This window comes from Neoarius graeffei, chromosome 2 (assembly GCF_027579695.1).
Source record: "Neoarius graeffei isolate fNeoGra1 chromosome 2, fNeoGra1.pri, whole genome shotgun sequence".
NCBI classification, from domain to species: domain Eukaryota; kingdom Metazoa; phylum Chordata; class Actinopteri; order Siluriformes; family Ariidae; genus Neoarius; species Neoarius graeffei.
The window spans coordinates 79,794,421-79,820,331 of NC_083570.1; the positions used below are offsets into that span (position 1 = coordinate 79,794,421).

Below are 25,911 nucleotides of genomic sequence, written 5' to 3' on the forward strand. Positions count from 1 at the left end.
AGATTTGACAGTTTACCTTTGACTTCTTGGAGAGGACAATTAGAAACTTTTCATACTGTTCAATATTGAAGATCAGAGTGGGGATAGGTTTGGTTTGCCGAAGAACCTTAGCCTAAAGCAATATGGTTTAAAAGAAAGCATTTATACAAGTGTTGAGTATGTCCTGGGTGAATATAGGGATTCAGAAGTGTAAAATTCCTTACAGAGGCAGCCAGAACTGCTTCCTCCTCTTTTCTTTTCTTCTTCCTCTCACTGATTCCTCCATTCATCTCACCACTCTGCAGTTAAATCATCATGCAACAGATAACATGATGTGAAAAGATGGCATGATCAGCAGATTGAGCAAACAAAAAAAAAAAAAAAAGGACCTTACCTGTACATATGTGATGAATGAATAGCACTGAGGGGTGAGGTGAGAGCCTGACAGCTTCACCTTTATGAACACACACAAACCTTACATTATGTCAACATGGAGGGGGGAGGAGAAGAACCATTATGCATACATAAGATTAGTTTGCTTCGACCCTGCAGCCTTTTCTCATGCTCTTTGTTTATATATAAAATTTAACAATTTGTAATTGTTCTACATCTACTATTAAAGTAAGCTTTCTCACCAGTTTCTCCAGACGAGCAGGCAGTTGACCAGGATGAGAAACACACAGCTGGATATACTGCAATAGAAGGAAATATGCCATATTTGTGTGATGTAGATGAGGAGTTCCTGTTTCCAGTTCAGTATGCACAAATATTAAACATGGTTTAAAGGAAACTGACAACATTAGATACGTAATAAGAGACAGAATAAGCCTCTCAAACTGAGATCACATGTAAAATTTAGGATTAACATAGAACTATGGGATATCCTACGAATAGCAGATCTTAGAAGTAATTTACTTTTTATTTTTCAACCCACACAAAATATACTTGTTCATTTCCTGCAGCACATCCGACAGGTCAGAAGCAAGAACAGATGCTACATCATCCGAATACAGTCTCGTTTCCAAAAAAAAGTTAAGCTGCTGTGTAAAATGCAAAGAAAAACAGAATGCTACGACTTGCAAAATCAGAGAAACCCCATTATATTTCATTGAAAATAGTACAAAGATAACATGTATCAGATGTTGAAATGGAGAAATGTTATTGTTGTATGAAAAAGTATGCTCATTTTGAATCCAATGCCAGCAGCAAGTTTCAAAAAAAGTTGGGACAGGGGCAACAAAAGACTGGAAAACGCGTGGTGGAACATCTCACAACTAGGTTAATTGGCAACAGATGAGTAACATGGATAAGTATACAAAGAGCATCCCAGAGAGGCAGAGTCTCTCAGAAGTAAAGATGGGGATGGGTTCACTGCTCTGTGAAAGAGTGCCTGTTGCCCCTTTTCCACCAAAGCAGTTCCAGGGCTGGTTCGGGGCCAGTGCTTAGTTTGGAACCGGGTTTTCTGTTTCCACTGACAAAGAACTGGCTCTGGGGCCAGAAAAACCGGTTCCAGGCTAGCACCAACTCTTTGCTGGGCCAGAGGAAAGAACCGCTTACATCAGCCGGGGGGGTGGAGTTGTTAAGACCAACAACAATAACAAGACTGCGAAAGATCGCCACTTTTAAGCGACGAGAAGCAGCAGCTGTACAAACGCGAAGTCATCCATTATTATTATTATTATTGTTGTTGTTGCTGCTGCTTCTTCCATGTTGTTTTTGCTTCGATATTCACGCCAACTATTCATGCAAATGTAGCGACGTAACTGAAGTATACAGCAACGCAACTTCCCTTAGCACCGTGAGCTATGGAAAAGCAAACTGGTTCTCAGCTGGCTCGCAAGTTGAACGAGTTGTGAACCAGCACCAGCACTGGCCCCCGAACCAGCCCTGGAACTGATTTGGTGGAAAAGGGGTATGAGTAAACAGTGCAACAATTTACAAATAACTTTCCTCAATGTAAAATTGCAAAGAATTTGGGGATCACATCATCTACAGTACATATCATTAAAAAATTAAGAGAAATTATGTATGCATGGGATAAGGCCAAAAACCGCTATTGGATGCCTGTGATCGTTCGGCCCTCAGGTGACACTGCATCAAAAACAGACGCGATTCTGTAGTGGAAAAATCACTATATGGGCTCAGGAACACTTCAGAAAGCTAGCATCTGTGAACACCATTCAATCACTGCATCCACAAACGCAAGTTAAAATTCTACCATCCAAAGAAGAAACCAGACATAAACAATATCCACAAACACCACTGCCTACTCTGGGCCTTAGCTCATTTACAGAGGCGAAGTGGGAAACTGTCCTATGGTCTGACGAACTGAAACTTGAAGTTCTTTTTGGAAAATCACAGACATCACATCTTGCAGGCTAAAGAGAGAGAGAGGGACCATCCGGTTTGTCATCAGCGTACAGTTCAAAAACTAGCATCTGTAATGGTATGGGGTGCATTAGTGCACATGCCATAGGTACCTTGTACATCTGGGAAGGTAGCATTAATACTGAACGATATATACACAAGTTATTGAGCATCTAAAATCCTTGATGAGAAAAAGAAGCCTTTATTTGTCACATGCACACTCAAGCACAGTGAAATTCATCCTCTACATTTAACCCATCTGAAGCAGTGAACGAACACACACACGAGCAATGAGGGGACACACATACTCAGAGCAGTGGGCAGCCATGCTACAGTGCCCGGGGAGCAGTTGGGGGTTAGGTGCCTTGCTCAAGGGCACTTCAGCCCAAGCCTGCCTCACGTTAACATAACTGCATGTCTTTGGACTGTGGGGGAAACCGGAGCACCCGGAGGAAACCCATACAGACACAGGGAGAACATGCAAACTCCACACAGAAAGGCCCTCATCAGCCGCTGGGCTCAAACCCAGAACCTTCTTGCTGTGAGGCGACAGTGCTGACCACTATATAAAAGCAAGAACTGGACAATATTTCACTTTCAAAACTACAGTAATTGGTCTCCTCAGCGCCAAAACATTTACAGAGTGTTGTTAAAAACGGAGTTGATGCAACACGGTACTAAACATGTCCCTGTCCCAACCTTTTTTGAAACCTGTTGCTGGCATCAAATTCAAAATGAGCATGTATTTTTCAAAAAACAATAATTTCTCAGTTTCAACATCTGATATGTTGTCTTTGTACTATTGTTAATGAATAATATGGCTTCCATGATTTGCAAATCACCGCATTCGGTTTTTAGTTATATTTTACACAGCATCCCAACTTTTTTGGTAATGGCGTTGTAGTATTTAACCAATGAAATTTGTTTTGGCTCAGAAAAGAGATTGTTTAGAATACTTTAGAAGTCAGCATTAAAAATTGTGTTTGGTTAGTTTGGGCGGCACGGTGGTGTAGTGGTTAGTACGGTCGCCTCACAGCAAAAAGGTTCTGGGTTCGAACCCAGCGGCCGGCGAGGGCCTTTCTGTGTGGAGTTTGCATGTTCTCCCCGTGTCCGCGTGGGTTTCCTCCAGGTGCTCCGGTTTCCCCCACAGTCCAAAGACATGCAGGTTAGGTTAATATGGGGTGGCCTTGAGCGAGGCGCCTAACTCCCAACTGCTCCCCGGGTGCTGTTAGCATGGCTGCCCACTGCTCTGGGTATGTGTGTGTGCGCTCATTGCTCACGTGTGTGCACGCGCATGTGCGTGTTCACTGCTTCAGATGGGTTAAATGCAGAGAGGAAATTTCACAAGTCTGTGATGAATAAAGTTGTGCTTTCTTTCTTTCTTTCTTTCTTTCTTTCTTTCTTTCTTTCTTTCTTCTTTTCTGTGTTTTACTACCAAGCTACAGTACTTACAGTGGCGCTTGAAAGTTTGTGAACCCTTTAGAATTTTCTATATTTCTGCATAAATATGACCTAAAACAACATCAGATTTTCACACAAGTCCTAAAAGTAGATAAAGAGAACCCAGTTAAACAAATGAGACAAAAATATTATACTTGGCCATTTATTTTTTGAGGAAAATGATCCAAAATTACATATCTGTGAGTGGCAAAAGTATGTGACCCTCTAGGATTAGCAGTTAATTTGAAGGTGAAATTAGAGTCAGGTGTTTTCAATCAATGGGATGACAATCAGGTGTGAGTGGGCACCCTGTTTTATTTAAAGAACAGGGATCTATCAAAGTCTGATCTTCACAACACGTTTGTGGAAGTGTATCATGGCACGAACAAAGGAGATTTCTGAGGACCTCGGAAAAAGCGTTGTTGATGCTCATCAGGCTGGAAAAGGTTACAAAACCATCTCTAAAGAGTTTGGACTCCACCAATCCACAGTCAGACAGATTGTGTACAAATGGAGGAAATTCAAGACCACTGTTACCCTCCCCAGGAGTGGTTGACCAACAAAGATCACTCCAAGAGCAAGGCGTGTAATAGTTGGTGAGGTCACAAAGGACCCCAGGGTAACTTCTAAGTAACTGAAGGCCTCTCTCACACTGGCTAATGTTAATGTTCATGAGTCCACTATCAGGAGAACACTGAACGACAATGGTGTGCATGGCAGGGTTGCAAGGAGAAAGCCACTGCTCTCCAAAAAGGACATTGCTGCTCGTCTGCAGTTTGCTAAAGATCACATGGACAAGCCAGAAGGCTATTGGAAAAAATGTTTTGTGGACGGATGAGACCAAAATAGAATTTTTTTGGTTTAAATGAGAAGCGTTATGTTTGGAGAAAGGAAAACACTGCATTCCAGCATAAGAACCTTATCCCATCTGTGAAACATGGTGGTGGTAGTATCATGGTTTGGGCCTGTTTTGCTGCATCTGGGCCAGGACAGCTTGCCATCATTGATGGAACAATGAATTCTGAATGATATATCAGTGAATTCTAAAGGAAAATGTCAGGACATCTGTCCATGAACTGAATCTCAGGAGAAGGTGGGTCATGCAGCAAGACAATGACCCGAAGCACACAAGTCATTCTACCAAAGAATGGTTAAAGAAGAATAAAGTTAATGTTTTGGAATGGCCAAGTCAAAGTCCTGACCTTAATCCAATCGAAATGTTGTGGAAGGACCTGAAGCGAGCAGTTCATGTGAGGAAACCAACCAACATCCCAGAGTTGAAGCTGTTCTGTACGGAGGAATGGGCTATAATTCCTCCAAGCCAGTGTGCAGGACTGATCAACAGTTACCGCAAACGTTTAGTTGCAGTTATTGCTGCACAAGGGGGCCACACCAGATACTGAAAGCAAAGGTTCACATACTTTTGCCACTCACAGATATGTAATATTGGATCATTTTCCTCAATAAATAAATGACCAAGTATAATATTTTTGTCTCATTTGTTTAACTGGGTTCTCTTTATCTACTTTTAGGACTTGTGTGAAAATCTGATGATGTTTTAGGTCATATTTATGCAGAAATATAGAAAATTCTATAGGGTTCACAAACTTTCAAGCACCACTGTAACTTCTGGGTTTCTAATTTTAATAACATAAGATTTAGAACAGCTTAGGCTACTTCCCGTATCTGACTTTCTTTACATTAGGGAAGCTACAATGATGTTTAAAATCAGAAATAATTTAGCACCTCAGTACTTAACTGAACTTTATCATATGAGACCCGAGGTTCACAGATATAACACCAGGAACAGAGACAGCTCAAGTCTGCCCAAATGCCGCATGTCACTTGCACAACAGTCCCTTATATATTGTGGTGCCAGAGCATGGAACACCGTTCCCCTAAAACATCAAGTCAAGCTCTAGCGCACATGCTTTTAAGGGTGATTTAAATAAATTATTGTATAGATTAAGTAACTAGTTTATTATTATTACTGCACCAACGTACATTTTAACAGGGTCTCTGCACATTTCTGACCAGCAAAAATAATACTTTTTAAGACCATTTTAAGACCACTGAGTATAAAAAATAAGACCACTACCGCGGAACAAATACGTACAGTAAAAAAAAAAAAAGCACACTCTAGGTTAAGTTCAAAGCATTTTTTTTTAAATAAATAAGTGCATCTCCTGCAGAACCCACAGTATTTCTGCCTTCAGCGTAGCGGTTGGGGCGAATGCCGCGAAAGCACTTGTGCTGGGACCCGGAGACCAGGGCTCGAAATTAACTTTTTTTCTTTGTGTCCCCCAGTGGTCCCGAATTCTGTGTTGCATTGTCCCGAATGGAAGCAATAGTGTCCCCATTTTTTTCCTCTCTGAAATAACCAGTGGTTAATATTATCATATGAAGTTACTATTATATTTGTAGCTATGCGATTTTGAACCCTTTATATCATTTTTACAATAAGTCACAAGACACAAGCGACACATGTCCTATACATCATCTACTTCAAAATTACAGTTATTGCATTTTCAGTTTATTAAACTTTGGCGATCTCACTGTATGAATAGATACCCGTTTATTTAAAGGGGCCAACTAGCTCATTCAGAAAATGTTTCAACTCCCTACATCTGCAGTACACTTTAGCTGAAAATAAGACCCCTTTTATGTTCATTTCATCTACTTATACCTTGAATATCTGTTGGCACTTATAAGGTCAACTTATAATTTTCACCATTACCGTTATCCATTTTATGAACTTTCCGTTATCCATTTTATGAACTTTCCGTTATCCATTTTATCCATTTTTTCCGTTATCCAGCCACAGCATTCCTGTTGTATTTTATAACGTGTCTAACAGTGTTCATTAAGTTCATTCAGTTGCTCGCGTTGCCTGCAGACCAGGCGATGACACTTTGGATCCTGAAGGTCCTGGAGACGTTATGTCTGGGCTTTCAGTTTCTTCCCCGCGGTCGGTCCGCTTCAACCACTTAAGCATTTTTGTTCTGGCAAGAGTCGGCGCAGCGTGTGCGCTAGCAATTCCATTCCAAGCCCATATAATGCGGACTCCGGCCGAAGATTCTAGAACAGAATGCGCTGCTCTGTAGCCTACGGATGCAGGTGCATCCAAAGTGTAGCTACTATGTATTTTTCGCTGTTAACGTTTTAAAATTAAAATTGACAAATTAGGTGAATGTCTACGTACGTGTTACGGCTTTGTAAATAATATTAATGTAGAATTTTTTTTCTAGATCTATTTTTTTCCATTGTCCCGGGATTGTCCCAGATATAATAATTTTGTGTCCCGATGACATTTTTTATGGTCCCCGGGACGTCGGGACACCGTTAGTTTCGAGCGCTGCCGGAGACGCTAAAGCTGGCGTTGCACTTTTTGTGACCGTAGAGGCGAACATTGGCATGGGGACTGTTGTTACCCGACTAGCAGCATAGCGCATATGCTTTTCCCCTTTCGAGTGAGTGTCAAGGGCTTTACAGCCCATTGTTGTTAACTTGATGTCTTTCCGACATACCTTACATCTCGCTTCATATTCTGAAGTTGCTGTTGTTAGCCAACTTTTGTATTTTGGCTCCTCAAGCCACTTGTTACTAAACTTACACTTCCCCATCTCCGCTCATGTTCAAGTTCAACCACTTCTTCCTCGTCTGCTCTACTCTCAATGGTTCTACTACATGGATAAAAGAACACACTGCCCCCTGTGGCGTGGTTCCTGCGCTATTAGAACTAGTGCTAGACACACAACGGCTCTTGTGCTACTTGTTCAGCATCTTGATAACAAACGACGCTGGTTGAATAAATAACGTTAGCGCGGAAAAAAAATCCAGACATATATGGTTTTTTTTTTCATTTACCGTAGGCTACCCGGATGAAATTTAATACCTCCCATGTGAAATTTAATACCATAGCTCAAAAAATAGCGAAATATAATGCTTTTTAAGACCTTAAAAAACACATATTAAAAATAAGACTTTTTAAGACTTTTTAAGGATCCGCGGAGACCCTGTTTAATACTGTATATATTTTTTAAAAATTACCTTGTAAATTAATCTGGAAGATCCTCTACGGGGAGGATTAATAACGATTTTGTATTGTATTTTAAGAACGTTTTATTTTGGTAGGCTTGTGTATTGCTAGGAGTGGCTCTCACGTATTTGATGAGGGTGGTAAGAATGGCGTAGGTGCGGCTGAGCTCTCGCAGCAGGGCGTCTGTGCAGGTACCAGGAGGCAGAGCTGTTTGCACAAGCTCATTCAAAGCTGTCAGCAGTGTGCCCAACTGCAAAGTCACTGCTTTTTCTACAGGATCCTGATGGGCTGACGACTGTGAGGTGCCTCCTAACACACAGACATGCACACAGGTTATATTTTAATTATCCTCAATAGTATAACTAATAATAAAAATGATACAACTGATTATTTATATAAAATATTATAGTATATTAATTTTATATAAAGTCACACCTGTTTTATCAGACGTTAACTGGCCTTTTTTCTTGGCAATCAACCAGTCCACCTCATCCAATACCCTCCCCACCTGGGATAACACTAAAAGCTAGAGAAGGAGTGATTTTATCCATCAGATGAACGTCTCTTGGATTGTAGCACACAGATGTCATTAAAACGATCACATGCTACATAAACCGATCAGAAAACCAAATCTCTGATCATGTTTTATTGTAAGTCAGAGATGATATTTGAGAACTCACTGTGGTGGATGCTGCGGTCTTCATGCTTACAATAGCAAAGTGAGACTGTTTCTCCACCTCCACATCCTGCACAGAGAGAAACCGGGATTTAAAAACATGCAACACTCTGGAAGACCTCATGATCAATAATGAAAACAGTGTGACAGAAAAGCACAGCTGGCACAGAGACCGCAAGAAGACAGCATGGCGTACCAAGGATGACACACACTCCCTCAGTCACAAAAAACCGATGTGTACTGTACTGATTACAACCGACAAGGTTATACTGAGAAATTAACATGGTTATACAGACAAAGGAACATGTCTGGACTCAAAACCTGTACTTGAAACCTAAGCCTAACTTATAAATGAAGCCTAAGGGCAGTTGTTAGACTGTAGTAAACACTTATGTGAAAGGTAAAATATTTTCCTTCTTTTATCAATGTGGCAAGGTTTTTATCTGTGACAATCATGTGTGCTACAGATGCTGTAGTCAAAAAATGCTGGAGTACTCCTTTCAAGCAGATACGCAGAACCATTATTTTTAAATAAATTTCTGAGTGGATAGTATCTCCATCCTTGACTCTTGTATGTTGCATAAATAGGAATAAAAAAACCATTTTTTTTTGAGAGTTAAAATCAACCGCAAAGTTGGCATTGGAGCTGCCCCGCTGAGCCAGCCAGCCCTGAGTGCGTGACGTCACTGCGGTAACCGGTTTTAAGGCCGACGCCTTTGACAGCTATAGACCAAAGTCATATAAATAAAAATTTATGGTGAAAGTAAGAAATACCGTTACCGACTCACTCAACTAAGACTGATTTGACTTCATTGATTGTGGGTTGACTCTCATTAAAACAGGATGGGTGTTATAACTTATGCAACATACATGTACACGCATGCATTTTCACTGATAAAACGTAAAAGGCTAATTAAATAATCAGATGAACTGAGACAATCGCGTTCTGAAGCAAATTAAATAATCTTATACCGGGAACTTAAACACACAATACAAGTTACATGTATTAATCTAAATGCAGGGAAACAACGTGTTGTTTTTGTTGTTTTATATCCAAATGAAAGTCGCGTCTTACCCATCTGTGTTGTTTTGAAAAAAATCTGACTTTCAGTTGTTCGTTCAGTTCTCCGTTCATTCACTTCTTCCACGTTAGGGCGAGATGGCAGCAATATCCAGTTTAGAAATCAGACGGCTGGTCCACTCATTCTCTGTTTTCTTCATACTGAGTACTCCACCATTACTGCTGGGCTCAGGCAATTACTAAAACCTGGGATGGAACGGGACGTCACCGGTTTTAGCAACAACCGCGGGGAGGTCACTGCCCAAGCGATATGTCACGTCCCGTTCCATCCTGGGGTTTAGCAACAACCCTCGGCTCACTCCAGGAGGACTGGTGCAACTGAACTTTGCTTTTAAAAAAAATAAAAATAAATAAAATAAATACTTTCCTTTTCTTGTTTTCTTTTCCTTTAATTGTTGGTATTGCACCCTTTTTCAATACGGGCTTATAGCCAACACATCTCAACAGATCAGAGGTCTCATACGAGTCTTCAGTAAAACGTGCAGAGCAGAGGAGAGACCATGTCATAGGCGCCCAATGTGCCCGTGAACTTCTCGCAAAACGCATCCAAATCTTTGCAGTTTGAACATTCTTGAGCCATGAACGCAACATAAATCCACTTTCTGTCATGTTGCTCCACCTGCCAACAACACATCTACGTGGCATGGCGATAAATTAGCTCAAAATGGAGGATCGGAGTTGCAGTCAGCTCTGTGTTTTAGTATAGCGGAAATGGCGATGAGGCTGATGGACTTTCTGCTGTGACGTTACGGATGTCAAGGCCATTCACTCAGACCACTACCTATATAAATCACTTTAATCGTAAAAATTACTATATTAGATTTAAACGCTTAAAACTATTCTTGTGCCATTCTTGAGGTCTCAAGACATTTATAAACGAAAGTGAGGCCATGGTTCTGTGTAAATGTTTTAAGTGTAGAAGGGGTGTGCGTCATCAGTCCACAGGTTCGGCACATGTTTGCAGATTAGACAGGCAGAGAGACACGTACCTGGTCTATGTCCCCTAGCTGACTGTGAATGTCCTGACAGAGCTCCCACAGCAGAGACACAGGACTTTTGTAGAGGACATGTAGACTGAAGAGCAGAGACAGTAGACCCTTACTGAAGGATATGTCCTCTGAGACGTGTGTGTATGAATGAGAGAGAGAGACCATATAAGCAATAAGGGATGGGAATAACCCTTTCAAACTGAAGAAGTCACAAAGTTTAGGATTTATATGAAACTAATTTTACATATATACACACACACACACACACACACACACACACACACAGTATATGCGCCTGCCAGATTTTAGAAGTCGTTTCCTTTTATTTTAAGCTGCATGAAATACTCTGTTCATTCCCTGCAGTGGAGCACATCTGTCTGCACGTCAGACATGTGAAAGGCAAGAAGAGATATCACTTGAATTATTATGTACGCGCGCGCGCGCACAGAGAGAGGAATATTCAGGGCTTACCAAAGCTGGTTTCTTTGCAGATTTTTACTGTCCAGGTAATCATCTGGAGAAACTGTGAAGGAAATGCATATACAGTATATTCCAGAAAGACTCCAATAATATTCATGTGGGAGTAATTTGTGTAAACGGGTACCTGTTGGGAGGTGGGCTCCAGCAAGCGGGAGAGCACACCGAGGACACTGACCAGCAACTGGGCCTCTCTGCTGCTGAAGTCCTCCTCTCCTCCACTCAGCTGGCTGAACAGGGCACGCTGTTCTCACACACACACACAACTGGCACATTATGTTTTTCTTCAAATTTGTGTCTGATAAGAATTTACTTCACTCGACATTATCTGTAGTTAAATGTCCTATATGTTCCATGTTTTGTTTTTTCCTTGCCTCTAACCAAGCTATATAAAGCAAGTCTGGGCAGCATGCACTCTCACTGCAGGTTCATTAATGTGACTCAAAATCTTCTACCTGAAATTGTCGAATATAGAAGGCAGTCTTTTCAGTCAAGTTGGCACTTTCAGGTGCACCCTCCTCGTCCTCCTCCTGTCTGCAAACATCTGAAAGGAACAGACACACACTACTATGATTCCTGCTATAGGAAGCTGCAGCAGTAATGTCCTGTGGAAAAGACATGTTTCAGAAGGTTCAAATTATTGGCCTGCATCGAAAACAAAGAACACGCAAAGAAAACAACTAGGGAGATTGCTGAAATCACTGGAACTGGGTTAAGAACTGTCCAACACATTATTAAAACCTGGAAGGATAGCGGTGAACCATCAACTTCACAGAAGAAATCTGGTCAGAAAAATAGATCTTGACCGATCGTGATTGTCGACCACTTAAATGCTTGATGAAGTCTAATCGTAAAAGATTAGACAGCAGAATTAATGGCAATTGTTCATAAAAAATGGACAACAACAATAATAATAAACTGGACATACCCAGTTCAGTGGTTTTTCTTAATTAAAAGACACTTCATGTCAAAATAATAATGGATTTTGTTTTTCTTTACTTGATTGAGCGGTTCTTGACATAATATGGATTACTACAGTTGTGGAATAGGACTATGTACTGTATTTTTATTATTTACTATTTACTGTTTGATCTCAAACATATTAAGAAGGCATGAAATTGTACTAATTAACTTTTTAACAGGCACACCTGTTAATTGAAAAGCATTTCAGGTGACGACCTCATGAAGCTGGTTAAGATAATGCCAATCGTGTGCAAAGCGTCATCACGGGAAACGGTGGCTACTCTGAAGAATCTAAAATACGAAACATTTCTTTAACACTTTTTTGTTTACCACATAATTCCATACATGCGCCATATGTTATTTCAAAGTGTTGATGTCTTCAGTATTGTTCTACAATGTAGAAAATAGTCAAAATACAGAAAAACCTATGAATGGGTAGCTGTGTCCAAACTTTTGACTGGTACTCTAATAACCATATATATTAAAAAAAACACACCATACATATACACTACATGGTTCAAGCCCCAGCACTGCCAAGCTACTGCTGTTGATCCTTTGAGCAAGGCCTTTAACCCTGCTCCAGGGGCATCGCATCATGGCTGACCCTGCACTCAGACCCTACCGCCTAACAAAGTTGGGATATGTGAAAAAAATAATTTTATTATAACGTATATTTGGACGGCACAGTGGTGTAGTGGTTAGCACTGTCGCCTCACAGCAAGAAGGTCCAGGTTTGAGCCCCGTGGCCGGCGAGGGCCTTTCTGTGCGGAGTTTGCATGTTCTCTCCGTGTCCGCGTGGGTTTCCTCCGGGTGCTCCGGTTTCCCCCACAGTCCAAAGACATGCAGGTTAGGCTAACTGGTGACTCTAAATTGAGTGTAGGTGTGAATGTGAATGGTTGTCTGTGTCTATGTGTCGGCCCTGTGATGACCTGGCGACTTGTCCAGGGTGTACCCCGCCTCTCGCCCGTAGTCAGCTGGGATAGGCTCCAGCTTGCCTGCGACCCTGTAGAGCAGGATAAAGCGGCTACAGATAATGGATGAATGTATATTTGACACATTAAGGCTTCATAGTACATAAATACAGCTGAACATAATTTCTGAATACTTTTTTTTTCCATATCAATTATTTTTAAACACATAATTGTCTATGCTTATTTATACATACTTCTGTTCATATTTATAAATACAAATTCAAGACAATATAAATTTGAAATGGATGTATCCACTTGAAGTATAATCAGTAACAAAAAAAAAAGAAAAAAAAAAAAGGGAATAGTGAATATTCTCACTCACTGTATAAAATGACCTACCAAGAGAACATAGGAAGTTGGACACTTTGGTGGGATACTGTTGTAGCATGGTACTAAAGATGCGCAACAACCCTTCCAGACACAGCAGAGACACGCTGCAACTCTTCTCCTTCTTCCCAGCATCCTCTACAGATGATGGGATGTTGGTGTATCGCCACATCAGCACACTGAGAAAGGAGACAAGATGGTAACATTAAGAAAGTGCATGCTTGCTTGCTTGATTAATTAATGCCATAGCCTGTGATTGTACACTTAGAAATTAGATCAGCATGGCTGGTGTGTCTAATAAAGTGGCCAACAAGCACATATATCATCACTTAAAAACCTTAGGATAATTGCACGCCAACCAAGTTACTGTTATACATAGTACATGGTTGTCCTTTGGTCGGGAGAGGAGAGATCTGATAAAATATGTATAGCAGATTGATTAATGTCAGTAATTGAATACCTACACAGTTTACTTAAAATGGTATGTGTACTGGATAATGGTCAATAAGTGATGGTGCACCTTATACCTTTGCAACTGAGTGTCAATCTCAAAAACCATGCCAGCCATGGCGACTGAAAACTCCATTATTAACAAAATAACATGAATTAAACGCCATTATTAGTCCGTAATTAAAGTCAGAAATTGTTTTGGATAGGCAGAGACCTAGTGATTTCACAGAGATGGCGGAAAGTCTTGTCAGCGTTCTGGCCATCAGGTCCATCCGTGTGTCCTGTCTCCTCCAGCTGTTGAATCTTCTGCAGGGCTACACTCGCACTGTAGCGAAGGAACTCTCCACTGGAGCGCAGCACCGATAAGGCCTCGTCATGTGTCTGAGTACTGTCTCTGCACAGGAGAACACAAACAAGTGTTCATAATAGAGCCACCACAATCCACAATGAAGACTCCTATTTTATGCAGAATATGCCTTGATTACCATGCGATCCATGGTATATTTCTCTGTCCCTTTTTTTTTTTTAAGTGACCATGACAAGTTCAAATCCATACTCATTGAACACACGCGCTCACTGCTACTTACCGGAAGAGAGCAGTCAGTAAGGTGGATACAAATCCCATAGAGAGCAAACTGCGGGGAGTTTTACTAGAGGGTGTCCGGCCCTTTCCTGACTTCTCCCTCAGGATCTCAGCCAGTTTATAGTAACGATTAAAAAGCTCCAGGACATCCTGAAAACGGCTTTTGCTGCTCAAGCCACAAACACAAAACACACACAAACAGTCTTTTAAACCTTCTGTGCTCAATGGATCAAAACAAATTGTACTAGTCTTCATTGCTAAATGGGTCATCGCTAAGAGCAGATGTACCAAACTGCACCAAAGTTACATGTAGGTACAACTAACACTGGTCTTATCTATGCACATCCTTTAAGAAACATCAGACAACCACCCAGTGTTGCAGTCGAGTAACTAAACCTCGAGTCCGAGTCCAGTCTTGAGTCCCCAGTGTTCAAGTCCGAGTCAAGTCCGAGAACAAGACTCCAACCGCACCATTTGACGGTGGCTGTTTGAGCGCCATTAACATTAGTCTGTTTCTGAACATGGCATATGAACAGGTGAATGTGCATTCTCTTGTCAGGGAGTGCAAAGTATTCTATCAGAGATGGTTGGGAGACGGATGTAAGTGCAGAAGGAGCGTTTATTAATACAAGGGAAGACAGGTAAACAATCCAGAATGGATCATGAAACAGGCAATAGGTTGAGCGAGGCACAAACAGGCGATCGTAGACTCGGCAGAATCAAAAGACGAGAAACAGGAAATCAGGGATCAGGAAACCAAACAAGGAAATAAGGCTCGGTAATGTGTCAGCAACGCAACTCAATACTTCGCAAAGCAAGTGTTTTCTCACGGTTTTTATAAAGGCGCACTGATTGCACCTTAACCTTATACAGATGCGAGTCGTTTACGGCGCGCGAAAAAGTCCGCCTGGCACACGTGCTGTCCGGAGTGCACCTGAGAGTCTATCTGATGCACACGCAAGATGCGCACGTGTGACACTCTTGCATGAAATTAGTACAAAATTAACGTAGATATAAATATCTTATGCCAAATTATTATGGCATGTTCCAAAAAAAAAAAAAAATCAGAGTCCTGGTCTCCAGTTTACAAGTCCGAATGCAGTTAACGCACGAGTCATCAGTGCTCAAGTCCAAGTCGAATCACGAGTCCTTAAAATTAGGGCACGAGTCCTGGACTCAAGTACTACAAGCGTGCAACCACTCCAACAATAAATTTTCAGTGTGTTTACTCTCAAAAAGGTGAGTAACTGCCAATTTACTCAGAAAACATTAATGACTGATTCAGGGTCTGTTGGTGGATCTGGACCCTGAAGCATAGCCTAACAGGAGTGAGCCATCCTAGAAAGCCACTTCTAAACACATACTCCTGTCAGATTACCTGTAGTTGCCTGTGATGAAGTTGTATTCAATGAGAACCTCATACAATCCCATCACCAGCACGGCATACATACTGTTCTTCACCCCAACACTGGATACCATGGAGAACTCGGCAGACTTATCCTGTTAGAGACAGAGGAGATTTTTTGCGGGCTGTTCAGACAGGTTTCACAGTTGTAATAGTCTGTATGCAACACAACAACTGCTTCCTAAAGCAGTATCTCTTTGTATAAAGTAAAAATGGTGCCGTTTCTGAAACTAATTTGTATACAGCAGCACTGTCACATACCAGCTCAAAGTCCTCCAGTTCACACTTGATCATGCGTCTTGATACACTCTCCAGAATTGCATAGAGTTCATCCTGGAACCCTTCTTCATCTTCCCCTTCATCATCACTCTCACCTCTGGAGGGATCTCGCACACTCTGATACCATAGCAGGCAATGGATGGTACAGGAGAGCAAGTGAGCCTGAATGGGGAAAAAAAAAAGAAAAGGGGGGGAAAAAAGAAAAAAGGCAAGATAGACTGCATTAATTTAAAAAAAAACAAACAAAAAAAAAAAAACAGAAGTTAACCTTCACCTTCCTCCAGAAATTGTCATACGAAACAGACACTAAGATGGTGTCTATAACCATTAAAATTGAGTAAAAACTGACTAAACCTGCAGAAAGTTTAGAGCAGTTAAATCAAAATTATTTTAACACAAGTTAATCAAAGTAATTTTAATTTTGAACCGGTTCGCCATTTTGACGCATGTCTAGTCAGCGGGAAAACACTTGGAGTGACGTCATTGGAGTGAAATATTGTAAATTATTATACATACAGGATGCTTTTTCAATGGAATAAAAACATGCATTCTATTCCCTTCTCACAGGTTTCATTCATTTGGTTTGATAGCATGCGATATGGGCGGCACGGTGGTGTAGTGGTTAGCGCTGTCGCCTCACAGCAAGAAGGTCCGGGTTCGAGCCCTGTGGCCGGCGAGGGCCTTTCTGTGCGGAGTTTGCATGTTCTCCCCGTGTCCGCGTGGGTTTCCTCCGGGTGCTCCGGTTTCCCCCACAGTCCAAACACATGCAGGTTAGGTTAACTGGTGACTCTAAATTGACCGTAGGTGTGAATGTGAGTGTGAATGGTTGTCTGTGTCTATGTGTCAGCCCTGTGATGACCTGGCGACTTGTCCAGGGTGTACCCCGCCTTTCGCCCGTAGTCAGCTGGGATAGGCTCCAGCTTGCCTGCGACCCTGTAGAAGGATAAAGCGGCTAGAGATAATGAGATGAGATGAGCATGCGATATTGTTATCATATTGCTCATCACACATGAGGGCGGCATGGTGGTGCAAGAAGGTTCTGGGTTCAAGCCCAGCGGCTGACGGGGGCCTTTCTGTGTGGAGTTTGCATGTTCTCCCCGTGTCTGTGTGGGTTTCCTCCAGGTGCTCCGGTTTCCCCCACAGCTTAGGTTAACGTGGAGCGGTCTTAGGCTGAGGTGCCCTTGAGCAAGGAACCTAACCCCCAACTGCTCCCTGGGCGCTGTTAGCATGGCTGCCCGCTGCTCTTGCTATGTGTGCTCTGCTTCAGATGCAGAGAGGAATTTCACAAGTGTACGTGTGATGAATAAAGTTGCTGTTCTTCTTCTTGTTCTTCATTACGTCACTCTACCCAATGGAGAATGAGCATTGAATATGGTTTACGATATTGCATGGTTGTCAAGACAACATGACGTCGCACGTCAGAGCTGATGCGAATATCCAATGAGAATTTTCTGTTGCACATGCACAGAACCATTTTTGTGTTCGCTGAACACCCGAAAGGCTACCAAAACTTCATTAGATATTCTTCATGCATATTTACAAGAGAAAAACATACGGAGAAAGACATACGGAGACGTAAAACTTCCAAGCTAGCAAGCGACTGTGACAATTTGTAAACAAGCATGGCCGCCAGGTTTGCTTCGTTAAATACGGAAGATTTGCAGAGAATTTTCAAAAGAGAAAGACGCGTTGAACTCCCAAAAGGAAATGTGTAGTAAATAATAATAATGGCTTTTTTCCATGGTATATCAGATACATTCCAGTCAGCTAGCATGATAGATCTGATACAGTGTCTTGCAAAAGTATTCATCCCCTTTGATGTTTGTCCTGTTTTGTTGCATTACAAGCTGGAATTAAAATGGATTTTTGAGGGGTTAGCACCATTTGATTTACACAACATGGGATTTTTGCCCATTCCTCAAGGCAAAACTTCTCCAACACCTTCAAGTTAGATGGGTTGCGTTGGTGTACAGCAATCTTCAAGTTCTGCCACAGATTCTCAGTTGAATTGAGGTCTGGGCTTTGATGAGGCTATTCCAAGACATTTAAATGTTTCCCTTGAAACCACTCCAGTGTAGCTTTAGCAGTATGTTTAGGGTCATTGTCCTGCTGGAACGTGAACCTTCGTCCCAGTCTCAAACCTCTGGCTGACTCAAACAGGGTTTCCTCCAGAACTGCCCTGTATTTAGTGCCATCCATCTTTCCTTCAGTCCTGACCAGCTTTCCTGTCCCTGCAGATGAAAAATATCCCCACAGCATGATGCTGCCACCACCATGCTTCACTGTAGGAATAGTGTTCTCAGGGTGATGGGTTTGCACCACACATGGGATTTTCCATTATGGCCAAAAAGATCAATTTTAGTCTCATTTGACCAGAGAATCTTCTTTCATGTGTTTAGGGAGTCTGCCACATGCTGTTGGGCAAACTCCAAATGTGTTTTCTTGGGCAATGACTTTTTTCTGGCCACTCTTCCATAAAGCCCCACTCTGTGGAGTGTACGGCTTAAAGTGGTCCTCTGGACAGATTCTTCCATCTCCACTGTGGATCTTTGCAGCTCCTTCAGTGTTATGTTTGGTGTCTTTGTTGCATCTCTGATTAATGCCTTCCTTGCCCGGTCTGAGAGTTTTGGTGGGCGGCCTTCTCGTCAGGTTTGTAGTGGTGCCATATTCTTTCCATTTTGCTATAATGGATTTGATGGTGCTCCCCGGGATATTTTTTTTATAACCCAACCCTGATCTATACTTCTTCACAACTTTGTCTCTGACCTGTTTGGAGGGTCCTTGGTTTACATGTTGCTTGCTTAGTAGTGTTGCAGAGTCAGGGTCCTTCCAGAACAGGTTGATTTATACAGACATCATGTGACAGATCATGTGACACTTTGATTGCACACAGGTGGATCTTAATCAACTAATTATGTGACTTATGAAGTGAATTGGTTGGAGCAGCTCTTATTTAGGGGTTTCATACGAAAGGGGGTGAATACCTATGCACACTCCAGATTTCTGTTTTTTCCATCTTAATTATTGTTTGTGTCACAATAAAACAACAATGTGCACCTTTAAAGTTGTAGTCATGTTGTGTAAATCAAATGGTGCTAACCCCCCAAAAATCCATTTTAATTCCAGCTTGTAAAGGCCTCTGCATGCTCTTGCGACAAGGCTTTCGCAGATAGCTTTTCGCAGACAGTTGTAATTTATCGTTGAGCGGGGAGTAATAGGCGTGCACGATGTTATTCACCGCCACAACGCAAGGGGGCGCGAAGTCGCGAAATCGCTAGGAGTAGTTGGTGGGTGTGGTTAGTGGAGTGTTTATCCTCCGGTTACTTATAATGACTAGAACTGGAGTCGTATAGATGTACGTAAAATACCAAATAATAGCCGAGTTCCAATTAACCGCCGAGTTCCCTTTAACGGCCGGGTGTACGCGTGTGTTGTGACAAATAAAGGCCGGTTCCGAATACTCGCCGGGGTCTAAAAAAAAAAAAAAAAAAAGCGTCCGAACGTTCTATCTAGAATCTTGAGGCCCAGCACTTTTCTGGTTTTCTGGTGTTTAAACGATTTTGCATTGCATAGTTTTCTACCGAAACAATATGAATGAATGAATGAATGAATGAAATTATTTCTATAATACTGTTTACAACATTTTGTTACGTGATAATAAACATGCCATTTCAATGTTATAATCTTGGTCTACCGTAATATTTCTTGAGGAATGCAACTCCGTAACTTTTGACAGATGTCTTAGCCACCCCTTTGGGTATACCCAACGAAAGCCAGCGTGTGTGGTGACATTGAGGACTGCGGGTTTCCAAGGTTGGACTGCTGCTTCTGTTAAACGACCTAAATTGCCGAATGCATGCGTCAAAGCACACACTGAGTTTTATTAAAGACCTTATACCATTTCACTTGCCCTTACCCATTCGGATCTGGAAGACGCTTTACAAAAAAGGTGAGAGCGTTCTAACATGCATTTCAGTCTGCTCGCGGCCAATCTAATCCAAGGGGCCTTTTCAACAAGTAATCTGTCATGCAAGTTGGGCAGAAGCACGCATCAGGCAGGCAACATGTAGGCCTACAAGTCAGTAACCTATTCAACTAACTTTCATCCGAACTTTAAGTTTTCTACGGGGTCGAGCCACCGTACCAACTCACTCGGGGAATAGGCTCATATCGGCCAAATAGGGAGACGTCTTGGAGAGAAACGTGAGAATGCAAGATGACAGTATGTAGCCACTGCAGGTCACTTATTTTTCAGCATAAGAAAAAACCCTTTGGTTTGACACTTCGCACCCTAATTATGTTGCTTCAACGTCGCGCCCTCCATGCAATTTCAGATTGACAGACATAGCGAAGCGCAAAGGGTGGAGGCTGCATGGGTGAGGGTGATAGCAAGTGACCATAACTTTGCAGAGTAATTAAATCACAGTGCTGCGCACAGACAATGGTGTGGTTTCTTGATTATTTTGTAAAGCATGCGCTTAACTAGTCATTAACAGGAAAAGGTGTGTGATTTATCCTTTATCCACCCTGACTGTGCCATGCGAAGATGCATTCTGCGTCTTCAAAATTCCCCGAAGTCGGCACCGTGCTATCTGTAATCTAACTCTAAACAAACTGTAAGTTATACTGGTTAAAAGTAGGCCTATCTGAGAATGATTTTTTCCCCGTTTTGAGGTAGATTTTGGGGAAGGTATTTGTGAAGAAGGAATTAATCGCCTGTTCCAAATAGCCGCCTAGTCTCTAATACGCGCCGGGTCTCTTACGTGATTGAGACAAATAATCGCCCGGGCTATTATTTGGTATTTTACGGCATGTACTTCCTCACTTCCTTGATCAACCGCTCTTCGTGCTGCTCCATCTTCGCTCGTGTTTTTAAAAATGGCGGTCGTGAAAACAAACCAAACCGGGAAAGTAGGGAAGCGGAAGTGCGTGTACAGCGGATGTAGAGTGGACCAATCAGAGCCCTCTTGTCTGCGACGCTGTCTGCGAGGCTGTCTGCGGTGGTCACAATTTTTGGGAGGTGCGCGCAGAGCGTCTGTGAAGGGGGGGGCTTCGCAGACGCCATCTGCGAGGACTGGGTTGTCAGCATAAATTGGCCTTAATGCGACAAAAACAGGACAAACACCAAGGGGGAGGAATACTTTTGCAAGATACTGTATACCACTCAACGCCAGCCCATATTATTTAAATACATCACTCAGATCCACAATGTATTTTGTATGAAAAATGTGAGTTTTTCAACACGAAAAGATGAACTTCATATCTTCAAGCCAACATGTGATTTTCTTTTTATTATAGGACACGTTCACAAACAAAAAGTACCCAAATTTATCAAATCAGTTAATTGATTTCCTCACAAGGGACATATGGGAAATTATGTCACAGTTGCCACCCAGATGTAGTGTGTTTTTATTTTTTTTATTTATATATATATATATATATATATATATATATATATATATATATATATATATATATATATATATATATAAAAATAAATAATGTGTGTGTGTTTGTATCACAGTACCAGAGGCTCCTGGAGGAAGACCTGGTCTCCCTGTGCATTTATGCATGACTCCAACTTCACAGGGGGCAAGAGGTCCTGCTCAGGCTCATAGTATCGCTTCAGCTACAGAACGCATATAGACACACACACAATTTAATATCCAATATTTGTCAAGTAATATGAAGTTAAACAAATAATTAACTTGCAATTAACCATAAAAAATAACAGGCACAGACTTGTTCTAAACACATCCAAGTAGAACCACCCACCTGTGACAGAAGCGTGTGCATAATGGACCCTACCAACTGGGAGTTGCGTCGAAGAACATCATGGAAACCCTTAAAAATAAACACCCAAACATGCGTCTGTCTTACTATCCTTCTGAGGACCTTCCACTGGCAATTATTAATGCAGTTAATGCTATGCCTGCACCTACACCTAACCCCCTTTACAGCAATGAAAAGGAAACTTTTGGATTTTTTTTTTTGTTACTGTAACAACAAATTGACGATTGGTGATGGGGACAAAGAGAGACTTTGACACACAACTTCTTCCTCCTTGTGTGGACCATCCAAATGCTCCCACAAACGGTCAAAACTGTCAAATTTTACAATCCTTGTGGGAACATTTGGTCCTCAGTAGTGTATAAAAATGCACGCACACAGAAAAGAACAAAACAATAAAATCAATTTTCAAGAAGGTCGTCAGTGACCATGAGAACAGGAAATAACCAGCGGCCATTAAGTGAAGAGGAAAGGAGATGAATCTGACCTCATACAGCATCAGACGCACATCTGCCTGCTGGCTGAGACAGCGGCGGAGGCTGCTCATGATCTCCAGACAGAAAGCTTCATTAGCAGCAGCATTATAGCGTGAGTGGACATCTGCCTGGACCTGAGGAACATGATACCACACCGTTCAACTCACACTGATAAACCAAACGCAGAATGAAACTCTACGTAGCATGATACTTGCATATCAGAGATGCTGTCGAACACTGACGGCTGGAGAAGCACTTGTACATTCAATACTCACCATGAATCAGATCAACAAGTGCAATGTGAGTCATCAGCACGAGAATGATTGGCAGGTTGGTTACCTGGCTGGAGGTCAGTGCCTGGCTGGACTGACTGGAGGCCAGACTCCCCAAGACCCGGAAGTTCTTCAGCAGCAAGAGGAAACCAGCCACAGCAGACTTGCGTCCATCCAACTGGCTACAGAGTGTGCAGGAAGGGTGATGGACAAGATTTAGGTATCAAATGCATAAAGAACAAAGTTTTCTTATTCAGTAAGACAATCAGCAAATGATTAATTAGTCTGTAGGTAGTGCAATAACTAGGATAGTTAAAACCTTCTGAATATGACAAGGCACACAAATATTATTTTTCTTTTATTTGCCTATATAGAAGGTATAGATACTACACAAACAGCATCCGATGAGATTCCAAATGCCCTAAATAGCATGAATCATGAAATATTCAAAATGCTATTGTACACTGGATTAATACCTGGAGAACATGGCTTTCCTCAGCACCAAAATTAGAGCATCCTTTAAGCTCATACTGACCTTGAGCAGTGGCTAAGAAGAAGAAACATCACAATGTCGAAAAAGGAGTTTAGAAAGTAGCATTGTGAGCTCGTTCACAAATTTAGAAATGCTATGGCAAAGCCAAACTTTAAAATGTTTCAATAGCTAACATAAAACATAGCTGCCTAGAGTTTACCTGCACTGCCTTGAGCAGACCTTGCACTGTGGAAAGGGGCAGGAAGGATAACTGGTCAAACGTCTCCATCACTTTTGAGGAGGACTCCAGGAGGATCATGGGAGCAGATATCACAATGTTGGAAAGCAGGTCTGGGACAGAAGAGAACTGGATGATATGACTGTAAATTAGAAATCACTGTACGCACAGTATATTGCTATTCATTGTCCCTGTTTGGATGAGGATCTCATCTCATCTCATTATCTCTAGCCGCTTTATCCTTCTACAGGGTCGCAGGCAAGCTGGAGCCTATCCCAGCTGACTACGGGCGAAAGGCGGGGTACACCCTGGACAAGTCGCCAGGTCATCACAGGGCTGACACACAGACACAGACAACCATTCACACTCACATTCACACCTACGGTCAATTTAGAGTCACCAGTTAACCTAACCTGCATGTCTTTGGACTGTGGGGGAAACCGGAGCACCCGGAGGAAACCCACGTGGACACGGGGAGAACATGCAAACTCCGCACAGAAAGGCCCTTGCCGGCCCCGGGGCTCGAACCCAGGACCTTCTTGCTGTGAGGCGACAGCGCTAACCACTACACCACCGTGCCGCCCTGGATGAGGATTACGATGCTTAATTCAGTACCAATAAAATGAGTAACTGGTGAAGCTGTCTTCGTAACCAATCGATTCAGGACTTGCTCCAGGATTTCTCCTCTGATTGGCTCATGCATCTATAGGGAAAACATTGGCTCTTAAAATACATTTTTACAACACAATTCCAATATTGTTAACAAAGCAACAAATCTGACCTTGAAGCTCTCTAGAAGAACTTGCCCACCAAGTTTACATGCTAATTGGGAAGGTGTTTTCGCTGTAGCGTTAGGACTTTCAGCACTTTTCCCAAAAGGTCCTGCCTTTGGTCCAAACAAGTCCATAAGAATGAAGCCTAACTGCACCAGGCTCTGTGTAACATGATCCCAGCCAAACACACTGCAGACAGAACGGCCAAACAAAAAGACATTAAAACCAGTGTTTTGTTTTTTCGAAGATTAAAAAAAATAAATCTACAAATAAAGAGGTCTCTTCATCTAACCTAAGCCAGAGCTCAGTTTAAATACCAGAAATCAATAAACAGAGCGCATAAAGGCCATACACACTACTAAATAATCCAGCACGCAAATACAACCTATAAGAAACATGGACACTATAAAACCCTAATTAGAAATTTCCTTCACTGTTGTACTAACAGGGACAGTAAAAAGGAGACACGAGATGTGCTCATGCTGACCTGTTTCTGACCGTGTCCATAATCATGTGAGAGATACTGTGGCAGGAGGGTAGCAGATCCTGAAGAAACTTCGAACCTTGCTGAGCTTGCTCATCCTTGAAATTCTTAGTGATTGCACCTTTCAAGAACTCAAACACCTAGGCAATAATGAGAGACAAAGCAAGGAGCCATTTTAAGATTAAAGCCATGTATTGATACAGTGTTTCCTAATATCTCCTGGAAACGCCACATATCATACTTGCTCTTCGTAGCGCTGAATGCGAGCCACAGAAAGCAGTAGAGCAATGCTGAAAGGACACAGGGGCTGACCCTGAGATACCTACAAAAGACGAATACAACGAAACAAGACATGTGTGTGACATTTACATTTCTAGAGGAGATCAGAAGGTTTGTGGGTGTAATAATGCAATCAGTACACATTTTAGGTACAGTCTGAATCTTGAATGTATGAGAATAAAACTGAAGATTACATGGAAACGATACCTTGAGGCTTTTTAAAAACTCCCTGCCAAGCTCATGGTCAAGGCGAATCGCGAATACAATGTGCAAAATAGCAGTTCCTTCCACATGTCTCAGCTGGTCCTGGGGGATGGTTTGCACCTCAACATCCTTACTCCTGATAAGGCAGCATTATTAACGCATTTGACATCAGTATAATAGTCACACATCACATCACATTATCTGTAGCCGCTTTATCCTTCTACAGGGTCGCAGGCAAGCTGGAGCCTATCCCAGCTGACTACGGGCGAAAGGCGGGGTACACCCTGGACAAGTCGCCAGGTCATCACAGGGCTGACACAGACACAGACAACCATTCACACTCACATTCACACCTACGGTCAATTTAGAGTCACCAGTTAACCTAACCTGCATGTCTTTGGACTGTGGAGGAAACCGGAGCACCCGGAGGAAACCCACGCGGACACGGGGAGAACATGCAAACTCCACACAGAAAGGCCCTCGCCGGCCCCGGGGCTCGAACCCAGGACCTTCTTGCTGTGAGGCGACAGCGCTAACCACTACACCACCGTGCCGCCCCAGTATAATAGTACTTGACCTTAATAGTAAACATCATAAACATTCAGATTCAAGACAAATCCATACACGCAGACACAAATACTGTATAAACAGTCATACTTACTCTCCTTTGCTCTGCTCCTCTTTCTGGCAAAGGTCCTGCTCTCGAAAGTAGTTAATAATTCCTTCCAGCAGGATCTTTCTGCAGCCCTGCTCAAGAGACACACACCTTTATGTGGAGATCCATTTGCAAATACTGTTGGACAATCATCAGAACCGTGCGAAATCTCATCTCATTATCTCTAGCCGCTTCATCCTGTTCTACAGGGTCACAGGCAAGCTGGAGCCTATCCCAGCTGA

At 42.2% G+C, this 25,911-nt stretch overlaps 1 protein-coding gene across 2 annotated transcripts in view; it reads right to left on the reverse strand.

The window, feature by feature from the left end:
- The window catches only part of fanci (FA complementation group I), a 41,798-nt gene that overhangs the window by 1,058 nt on the left and 14,829 nt on the right, over positions 1-25,911 (reverse strand). For both annotated transcript variants that reach the window (XM_060915012.1, XM_060915011.1), the window contains exons 9-36: positions 25,676-25,761; positions 25,018-25,150; positions 24,773-24,853; positions 24,535-24,671; positions 24,056-24,236; positions 23,890-23,977; positions 23,257-23,387; positions 23,041-23,111; positions 22,632-22,746; positions 22,304-22,426; positions 21,802-21,870; positions 21,554-21,655; positions 16,009-16,188; positions 15,721-15,842; positions 14,347-14,508; positions 13,974-14,153; positions 13,322-13,488; positions 11,504-11,592; positions 11,176-11,292; positions 11,043-11,094; positions 10,572-10,699; positions 8,506-8,571; positions 8,261-8,351; positions 7,950-8,134; positions 615-671; positions 374-433; positions 204-278; positions 17-112 (exon numbers count right to left, since the gene is read on the reverse strand). In XM_060915012.1, the coding sequence (XP_060770995.1) occupies positions 17-112; positions 204-278; positions 374-433; positions 615-671; positions 7,950-8,134; positions 8,261-8,351; positions 8,506-8,571; positions 10,572-10,699; positions 11,043-11,094; positions 11,176-11,292; positions 11,504-11,592; positions 13,322-13,488; positions 13,974-14,153; positions 14,347-14,508; positions 15,721-15,842; positions 16,009-16,188; positions 21,554-21,655; positions 21,802-21,870; positions 22,304-22,426; positions 22,632-22,746; positions 23,041-23,111; positions 23,257-23,387; positions 23,890-23,977; positions 24,056-24,236; positions 24,535-24,671; positions 24,773-24,853; positions 25,018-25,150; positions 25,676-25,761 (3,144 nt within the window). The remainder of the gene's footprint in view (positions 1-16; positions 113-203; positions 279-373; positions 434-614; positions 672-7,949; positions 8,135-8,260; positions 8,352-8,505; positions 8,572-10,571; positions 10,700-11,042; positions 11,095-11,175; positions 11,293-11,503; positions 11,593-13,321; positions 13,489-13,973; positions 14,154-14,346; positions 14,509-15,720; positions 15,843-16,008; positions 16,189-21,553; positions 21,656-21,801; positions 21,871-22,303; positions 22,427-22,631; positions 22,747-23,040; positions 23,112-23,256; positions 23,388-23,889; positions 23,978-24,055; positions 24,237-24,534; positions 24,672-24,772; positions 24,854-25,017; positions 25,151-25,675; positions 25,762-25,911) is intronic.